We start from the raw sequence: 8,871 nt of genomic DNA, 5'->3' as shown, positions 1-8,871 counted from the left end.
TCACTGCTGCTTTTCGAAGACGCCGACATAATGAAGATAAACACTGTCATGGACGGAGTTTACAATAATCTGTCGCCCTGCTCTGAGAGACAACAGCATCAGCATTTAAGTCAAAGTCACATAAAAAACTGATCAGCCGTAAAACAAAGACTTAACATCCAATCAGTCAGAGAGCAGCTCCTCATTACTACGGTGTTTAACTCACACCCCGAGACCCAGCGTTTTCATTAAATTCCAATATAACACGTAGAGTTTTATCAAGGATTAATGGCTTTTTGAATCTTTGAACAAGTGCAGCACCGCAGCACGCAGTAATTAGTCGGATGACTCTGCAGCCTCCGCTGCTCAACCTCAACCGGAAGAACGGACAGCGACGCGTGCAGCGCCGTTGTTTTCCCACGATGTTGCCGCACATAATGTCATGGATTTTCCACAACACGATACATGTAATTTGGACGACAGTTGCTCTGGGAGTGCAAAGTGGAAATAATTGTGCAGCTGCACAGGAGAGGAAAAGGAAGTTCAACCATGTGTGTGTGTGTGTGTGTGTGTGTTTGGCCTCCGACTGCAGTGAATTAAAAGATGAGTCTATCCACCTATTTATTTGTCTGTCCATCCTTTCATCCATTTATTCACTCGGCCAACCCACCCCTGCATCCATCCATTTCTTCATCCAATCAAACAAAAGCACCCACTCATCCATCCATCCACTCATCAAGTCCTTCATCCAACCACTTATCCACCCATCCACCATCAATCCATCCACACATACACTCACTCATCCATCTATACATTCATCCATCCATCATTTGACGAGCCGACCCAACAAAACGACCACTCATCCATCCATCCATCCAACATCCAACCATCCAAGCCACCCCTGCATCCATCCATTTCTTCATCCAATCACACAAAACCACCCACTCATCCATCCACCGACACACCTCCTCATCCATTCCTCCCTCCATCCATTCATCCATCCGATCCAATCAACCACCGACCAACCAACTCATCCATCTGTCCGTCTGTCCAACTCTATAAAAGTACTTGACAGTGGGCTGAGGGCCAACAGTCCTACTACAGTACTACAGTACACTACACGTGAACATTGTACTCCTTCAGTACAACGACAGATTGCCTAAAAACGAGACAGACTGTGTTTGGACCGAACGTCTCATGAATAAGAATCCTCCGGTGGCAGATTGGTGTAAAATGCTGTTTGTCCTCCTGCCACTGTCTCTGCGTCTTTGTTGTTCCATCACTTCAGTACAACCAGTTTGCTTCAAAAATAAAAAATAAAAACATTATAAAATATATTTTATAATTCATTTATACCAGTGTTTAGAATGACTATAATGAAAGGGACGAGTTTTACACTGCATTAATTCTGCATTAATGTTTAAAGATTTAAGAGATAAACATTGTAAGATGTAGTGAGACACAGACTCTTCGTTTTACATCGTTTTAGAATGTGTTGAAAATGAAATTGAAATACAACAGCACACACACACACACCTAATAAGGTCTGCTCTAGGGTAACAACTCCAGTGCCATTTTCACTATTCCCACTATTTAGACAAAGCTGTTTTAAAAACATATCAGATTCCCATACATACCACTAGAGGGAGTCTGGTACCACCAGGGGCATGCATACCACAGTTTGAGAATTACTGCTGTGGTATTAAATAAAGTGAAAATGTAACAAATAATAATGTAAGAAACAAATAATTTAGAGATGTCAAACTACAGCATGCTCACAAATACGACAGAAAACGTATTCAAGTTTAGTTTTACGCACAGTTAAAAAAAACCTCAACCTTAGTTAATACATCGTGTACATCTGAGTGACAGTTTGTTCACGGAACGTACATGCTTTTTATACTTTATAAACAGCTCGTTAAAAAATCGTAAGGTTTTCTATTCTCGTCTACTCATTTCTCGTGTTTCTTTATAATTGTTTTATGCAGTAAAACGTACGTAGTTTCCTATACGTTCCTATACTCCGTTGTTTTTGTGAATATGTTGCCGCCTCAGTCAGGTGTATATAGTATAAATGGTGTGTTCGCGTGTACTCCGTTGTTTGTGTGAATATGTTGCCGCCTCAGTCAGGTGTGTTATGTGACGAGGATGAGGATGAGGATGAGGATGAGGTTGTTGTTCAGGGACGCGCTTCCTCTTGCGCGCAAAACACCTCAGACCACGTGACCAGCAGGCGCACAAAGCCTTATAACCGCCCGCTGACACAAACACCACACCAACACACCCACACACAAACACAGACAGTCGGCTAGAGTTGACAGTGACCGTGTCTACGGTGGTCCACGCTGGATAAACCGTCAGAAAATCTTCCGTAAAAACTACTGATATATTTTTGACAGTGTTTCTTCCAGATTGTTGATTGTCACGGATCGACTCTGATGATGAAAAGAATCAAGGTTAGTTTTTTGTTGTTGTTTTTTTTTTGTTTTGGTTTCTGCGTCTTTTATGTGGTTCTATTATTTTATTTTATTTTATTAAGTCAGACCGACTTGTGCGTAAAGCGTTACTCCAAACACTTGTTTAACGCAGATTTATTTACGGGTTACAGTTTGTATTTCACGTTTCAAATACTCAGAATCCTCGAATGTCGTCGTCAACCGGTCTAACGACCAAATCCAAAAACCTGCACATTTTTCTGTTTTTGATTAATGTCATAATTAGTCGTTAATCAAATGCGAAACGGATCACTGTATCGTCGAGTAGTTATCATAACTAGTTAGTAGAAGATTATCGGGGGGGGGGGGGGGCAAAACAACTCAGTGCTTATTGACCTACTTTAATTAATAATAAAGCGCAGCCTGTGCTCCATACTTAACGCAGACATTTCCCCTGAGGCAGTGCAGGTTTGTCATCAACTGTTCATTTTCCCACTATTGTCTGGGATGCATCTGTTGTGGAGTCAGCTGGGAGATACAGATTTTTTCCAGCCTAAGTATCAATTATAACAAACTATATAATATCATGTTACATTTTTTTTACATTGATTCCTTATGGAAGACTGTTTGTTTTTTCCTTTTCTTTGTAGATGTTTTTTCCCCAGACTTCAGTGCTGTCTGGACACACACTTCTCCGTTGAGCTCCTCCGAAAAAACACCAACCAGCCATGAAGTTGGCTCTGCACAGGATAGCAGGCACCACCGTGAGCACCCTAACAACAGGTGCCCAGTATCTCGGCTCTAATGATGCCAACTACGACGACGCCTCCCTGGACTCTGGTCTAATGAAAAGCAAATTCCACTTTGAGAAGCTTCACTTAGCCTCCGTGAGTCACTCCCTGCCTGGACTTGTCCCTGGAAGTAAGGAGGTCATTTACAGAGCCTTCCCTCCCGTTCTACCCACCAACATATCCGACTTTGTGCTGGGCAATGGCACACAGGCAGAGACTGGGGGAGTGGCACATTGTGGGGAGAATTTGGGGGACAACATGGAGTGCTTCATGATCCTCACTCCAGGTCAGCAGCTGGCCATCGCCATCCTGGCGCTGACCCTGGGTGCATTCACGGTGTTGGAGAACCTCATGGTGCTGTGTGTGATCCTGCACTCCCAGACACTTCGATCCAGGCCTTCCTACCACTTCATAGCCAGTCTGGCTGTGGCCGATCTGATCGGAAGCATCATTTTTGTCTACAGCTTTCTGGACTTTCACGTCCTCCACAGAAAGGACAGCCCCAATATTTTCCTCTTCAAGCTGGCTGGAGTCATTGCCTCCTTCACTGCCTCTGTGGGAAGTCTGTTTCTAACTGCAATCGACCGCTACATCTCCATCCACAGGCCCATGGCTTATAAACGCATAGTCACAAAGAACAAAGCGGTCGTTGCCTTCAGCGTGATGTGGACCATCGCCATTGTCTTCTCTTTGCTGCCTCTTCTGGGCTGGAACTGCAAGCGCCTCAACTCCGTCTGCTCAGACATCTTCCCTCTGATCGACCAGAACTATCTCCTGTTCTGGATCGGGATGACCACCGTCTTGCTCCTCTTCATCATTTACGCCTACATCTTCATCCTCTGGAAGTCTCATTACCACGCAGTCCGCATGCTGAGCCGCAGGTCCCAACGAAGCATAATCGTCTACACGGCAGAGGGAACCAAGGTCCAGACAATCAGGCACGAGCAGGCCCGCATGGACCTGCGTCTGGCTAAAACCCTGGTTCTGATCCTGGTGGCCCTCATCATTTGCTGGGGCCCGCTCTTAGCCATAATGGTTTATGATCTCTTGGGAAAAGTGAACGACTCCATCAAGACCGTGTTTGCCTTTTGCAGCATGCTGTGCCTGCTCAACTCCACCGTGAACCCTGTGATCTACGCCATGAGGAGCAAGGACCTCCGCAGGGCTTTTCTCAACCTCTGCCACCTCTGCTGGGGCGTGAGCCAGCCCTTGGACAACAGCAATGAGAGTGACTGGAACTCCAGGAGCATGAGAGGAACAGCAGGTGGAGCTGCAGGCAGTGATAGAGCTGGCAGTGTTCACAGCAGCTCCATTAAAGTCGCCCAAGTTACCGTTTCTGGAGTGACTGAGGCTTGTAATGCAGAGGCAGTGTGAGGTGGAAGCTGCTGTACTCTGTGTAACTGTAATGTACAGATAGTTGTAGAATAGCCCCCAACCCTTGGTCCACTGCTCTGTGACTGTGAAACGTGCCAAAACATGAAAAACTGACCTAAGTTTTTACTACTTTAAAATCAAAATGTGTGACTCTACAGCGAGGTGCTTGTCTTTGTGGTTCATTAAGTTGCTCTAGTTTGATCAAAATTGCTAATTTAAGCTGCTTAATGCCTACTACGTGTGCTTGTCAAAACAACTGAGTGTGATGCCACACTGCCACATTCCTGTCAGTCATTGTGCCATTGTGATGGAAAACAAGTGTATATGATGATTATATAACAGTGGTTGAAAATGACGATGTAATATTTGCCTATTTTTTATCATATCAATGTCTACGTATTTGGTATCTTCTTTTAATAAAAACGTGAAAAACTACCTGAAGTTTATTGTGTGTGAAAATTACTTTTATGTCACGAGGTTTTTTTCACATGTTGGAGAATTTGGGGGAAATTATTATTACCATATAATATATATGGATTTGTTTGCTTTCTCGCAAATATCTCTTCGCTTTTTGGCAATTTTTTATCGACATTTTGGTAGCTCTGACTTGTTTTGTGGCTCAATGTTTAGAGATATGACTCTTGTGAAGTGTTTCCTCACATTTCCATAATGTGTAATTGGAAATTGGATCTGCTTTTTGGAATGGAGTTTAATAAACAAACGCTTTTGAAATGACGGAAAACGTAATTGTTGTACAACACTGCCCTCCAGTGGCTAAAGGGCGAATAACAGTTAAAAGAATGACACTGTCTATTATCATCGCTAAAATGAGATAACGATTTAAAAAAAACCTCATCAACAGGAATGACTGTTTATAATTTTATGACCACATCCAAATTACATTTTCCAAATGAGGGCTGCTTTACCCAGGATGCATTGCGATGCATCTCACACGTGACGTCACTAAGCAGAGAAGCCGACTGTAGCTCTGTATCAAAAACAAGCAGAGAAGTTGAGCTGATTAGCTCTGCTATCTCACAGCAGCTGCACTTAACGTCGCTGCAACTTTTGAGAAGCAACTTTGAAGAAGACCTAGGCGACTTTTTAAAGGAGGCCACTTTTAATCACATTTGGTAAGAATGACATTTGTTATAATGTATTTACGCTCCAGCTTTTGGAAGCCAAAGCTAACGTTAGCGGTGTTTTCTTTATGATTATTTCCTAGCAGCTGCGGCTAACGTTAGCCTACGAGCTCATGTTTAAAGCCTAGGCTTCGCAGTATTCCTGTCATTTGTTCCCCTTTAATGTCAAAAGGGTGCTAAAGGACAACCTTTGCTAACGCCGCTCTACACGGCGAACATACACATCCATGACTTTTGACTACTCACCTACATTCTCCCTTTAACAATCTGAAGTGATGGCGTGCGGAGCCACCCTGAAGAGGACCCTGGATTTTGACCCGCTCATGAGTCCTGCTTCACCTAAACGACGAAGATGTGTCCCCGTGACCCCATCGTCCCCTAGGAAGTATCTTAGCATGGAGCCCTCGCCCTTTGGGGAGTCGTCGTCCAGACTTAGTGCAGGTACTGATAAAGTCCTTCCTCGCTTGTTGATCACTTGGACTGTGGCGAGACGTGTCATTTCCAGGTCTGGTCATTCGTGTTTGTACAGTAATTAACGTGTATAAATGTGGAGTTTATAATCTGTAAAACTGAAGAATGGATTGTTTTTTTGGAAAACAGCAATTACCAGAATAAAACAAATATCTGTTGTGCTCTGCTCGAGAAAAAAATTATACAGGATGAAAATAGCGAAACAAAGGCACAGAATGTGTTTATTATCAATACATCTAAATGATTCAATGTTGAACAATTTTATCTCTTATCCTTTCAGACTTTACTGTAGTGTTTACTGTAAAATAAAGTTGATTTGCATGTACTGTTTTTCTGTCTTGACTCTCCTTTCCTCCCAGTATTTCCTGACAGTGACACAGACTTGTCTTATTTACTCCCCAGCACAGTGTAATATTGGTTTTTTTTTTTCCTCCAGAACAAATCCTCACTAGTATTAAGCAGGAGTACAAACGCATTCAAAAGAGGAAGCATCTAGATGGAGGCTACCCACAGTCAGAATGCTGCTATTCTCCAGAATCCCCATCCCAGTCATCTACTATGAATGTTTCCAGCATGTCAGGTCAGTTGACTGTAGTTATTGTGGTAACATTAATATCTCAGTAGATTATGTTACTGTAAAGTGATGTAAATGTTACTGTAAAAAAACATGTAGTGAAAACCTAAACATCAACAACCAGCAGCTAACTGTGAGGAGCTAAAATGTTGTGCTAAAGGCTAAGCTTGCTGAAGTTGACATGTACCTACATCTTTATTTTAAATTAATTTTAATATTTTTTTTTATCTTTAACTGGTGTAGGAACATCCTGTGGAGGTGTCTCCCCAACTAGAAAAGACCAGCCATTATTTACCCTAAGGCAAGTTGGTATGATTTGTGAACGCCTGCTGAAAGAACGAGAGGAGAAGGTGCGGGAGGAATATGAGGAGACCATGACGTCAAAGCTAGCAGGTCTGCGTGGATTAGACACTTGTGACCTTACATCTCAGAGTACACGTCACATGATACCATTCAGTTTAAAAGTATTTTATATTTACATGAATTTGTTTATGCTAATAGTTTTCCTAGCTAGCTGCAAGTCACAATTTAGTCAGATTTTTTACCTCCTCACACAGATGACACGTTTTTCCTGTATGTTATATGACATATTTTTAAACTTACTAAAAGTATTTTTAGTAAAAGTAAACATGACTATCCAATGTGTCTATTCTTAGTGAGAATGTAGCAGTCAAGGGATTTGTTAGTGATGATTTGCTGTGAACTGAACCCAAATGTCCTCCTGCTTCCAGAACAATATGACACCTTTGTGAAGTTCACACACGATCAGCTAATGCGACGGTTCGGGGAGCAACCTGCAAGCTGTGAGTTTTCTTACGATTTCTCATTTTCACAGCACTAGCATTGGGCCTCACAGTTTTTTCAGCTCAGCTTTTTTTCTCCTTCTGCAGGAATAAAATGTCTGTTTTTGTTTTGTTTTTTTTTTCTTCCTCCAGATGTTTCCTGAGTGTGACACAGAAAATCAGCGAGACGACCGTCCCTTTGCTGCGAGCTGTCGTTCGATAAATCCAACAAAGGAAAGAAAACGCTCATTGTGAGAAATTCAGCTAAGCTAGTTATAATTGAATTTTTTCTTACTGTGCCATATTTCTGTGGACGGGCATACATTTATATGAAGCTGTCAGTTGTCACCACTCAGTCATAACTAACCAGGTGTAAAAGAACCAACCCCATCTCTACCAGTGGCCTGTGTGTTCGTTCCTAGTTATCTGACTTTTGTAATGATTCCCAGCATTCCAAGCTTTCTCACTCAGTTCTTTGTTACTGTGTAAATATGACTTAAGGAGTGGCAAAATTTGAAGCAAGGTTTGCTGGTCAGTCTGCGGGGAAGTGAAAGAGACAGAAGCTAAATATTTGCAGTTTGTTCTGGTCTTTCTGCTTTTTTAAGTTGAGCATAATGTGGGCGATACCCCCCCCCCCCGACCCCCCTACCAGTTTTATTTATTTTGACTTTTTCCTGGTATTATTTTGAAACAAATGTAGTTCTTGGAAAACACAATAAATCTTTGATGAGTTCAGAAAAGAGTTTCCATGTTTTTTTTATATCTTGGCTAAAGTGACAGATTCAGCCAAAACCATAAAGTGAGTTGTTTCTCTATTCCTCTAAAGGTCGACATTCTTTGAAAATAAGATAATCATTTATACCAGGCATTTCAAAAGGTGCGTCTTCCTGGTATTTCTTTTAACTCATCAACGAGGAGGACATTCCTTGAAACAAAAGTAAAGTATAGCGGTTAGCACACCTGCCTCAGAGTGTCCCGGGTTCGATTCCCAGAAGAACCACATGCTTGATAATGTTAATTCTCCTCAGTAAGTCGCTTTGGATAAAAACATCAAACGTTGAAATGCAGTGGAAAAACATCAATGAATGTCCTTTATTGAATCCAAATATATTCCAAAATATATACCCTTGTCAAGTGCTACAGTTGGAGAAAGCATCTGCAGGTCTCCTCCCCCTAACTCTTACAGTGTATTTGTCAGCAGCCTCCCCAGGTGAGTCGGGCTACGTGGTCCGTCTTCTGCTTGGTAGATTTAATAAAGCCCAGGAATTCCAGCTCGGAGACAGCTCGGATGAAACGGGCGCTGTGTCAAAGCTGAGGAATAAC

General features: G+C 42.3%; 3 protein-coding genes and 1 long non-coding RNA gene across 5 annotated transcripts in view; 2 read left to right on the top strand and 2 right to left on the bottom strand.

Moving 5' to 3' along the window:
- LOC112487463 (uncharacterized) overlaps positions 1 to 6,088 on the bottom strand; it is a 24,489-nt gene extending 18,401 nt beyond the window's left edge. The window contains exon 1 of the long non-coding RNA XR_003050552.1: positions 5,968 to 6,088. This is a non-coding gene — a long non-coding RNA (uncharacterized LOC112487463). The remainder of the gene's footprint in view (positions 1 to 5,967) is intronic.
- LOC103378019 (cannabinoid receptor type 1B-like) lies at positions 2,251 to 5,024 on the top strand. Its single transcript, XM_008309063.3, has 2 exons — positions 2,251 to 2,435; positions 3,065 to 5,024. The coding sequence occupies exon 2, from the start codon at positions 3,143 to 3,145 to the stop codon at positions 4,577 to 4,579; it is 1,437 nt and encodes a 478-aa protein (XP_008307285.1). The 5' UTR covers positions 2,251 to 2,435; positions 3,065 to 3,142; the 3' UTR covers positions 4,580 to 5,024.
- LOC103378028 (akirin-2-like) lies at positions 5,559 to 7,828 on the top strand. Its single transcript, XM_008309074.3, has 6 exons — positions 5,559 to 5,712; positions 5,995 to 6,162; positions 6,629 to 6,772; positions 7,010 to 7,159; positions 7,498 to 7,569; positions 7,702 to 7,828. The coding sequence occupies exons 2-6, from the start codon at positions 5,997 to 5,999 to the stop codon at positions 7,710 to 7,712; spliced, it is 543 nt and encodes a 180-aa protein (XP_008307296.1). The 5' UTR covers positions 5,559 to 5,712; positions 5,995 to 5,996; the 3' UTR covers positions 7,713 to 7,828.
- Positions 7,829 to 8,611: 783 nt separating this feature from the next.
- Positions 8,612 to 8,871, bottom strand: part of orc3 (origin recognition complex, subunit 3) — a 6,684-nt gene continuing 6,424 nt past the window's right edge. For both annotated transcript variants that reach the window (XM_017035230.2, XM_008309087.2), the window contains exon 20: positions 8,612 to 8,848. In XM_017035230.2, coding sequence (XP_016890719.1) covers positions 8,743 to 8,848 — 106 coding nt within the window. In that variant the 3' untranslated portion in view covers positions 8,612 to 8,742. The remainder of the gene's footprint in view (positions 8,849 to 8,871) is intronic.

The sequence above is a fragment of the Cynoglossus semilaevis genome, chromosome 1, assembly GCF_000523025.1.
Source record: "Cynoglossus semilaevis isolate Cse_v1.0 chromosome 1, Cse_v1.0, whole genome shotgun sequence".
NCBI classification, from domain to species: domain Eukaryota; kingdom Metazoa; phylum Chordata; class Actinopteri; order Pleuronectiformes; family Cynoglossidae; genus Cynoglossus; species Cynoglossus semilaevis.
Note: the sequence above shows the minus strand (reverse complement) of the source record. Positions and strands in the feature narration are given on the sequence as shown.

Coding starts and splice junctions, on each gene's coding strand:
- LOC103378019 (XM_008309063.3), top strand. CDS start 3,143: ATGAAGTTGGCTCTGCACAGGATAGCAGGCACCACCGTGAGCACCCTA.
- LOC103378028 (XM_008309074.3), top strand. CDS start 5,997: ATGGCGTGCGGAGCCACCCTGAAGAGGACCCTGGATTTTGACCCGCTC. Junction 6,773..7,009: donor GAATGTTTCCAGCATGTCAG/GTCAGTTGACTG, acceptor TAACTGGTGTAG/GAACATCCTGTGGAGGTGTC. Junction 7,160..7,497: donor CATGACGTCAAAGCTAGCAG/GTCTGCGTGGAT, acceptor TCCTGCTTCCAG/AACAATATGACACCTTTGTG.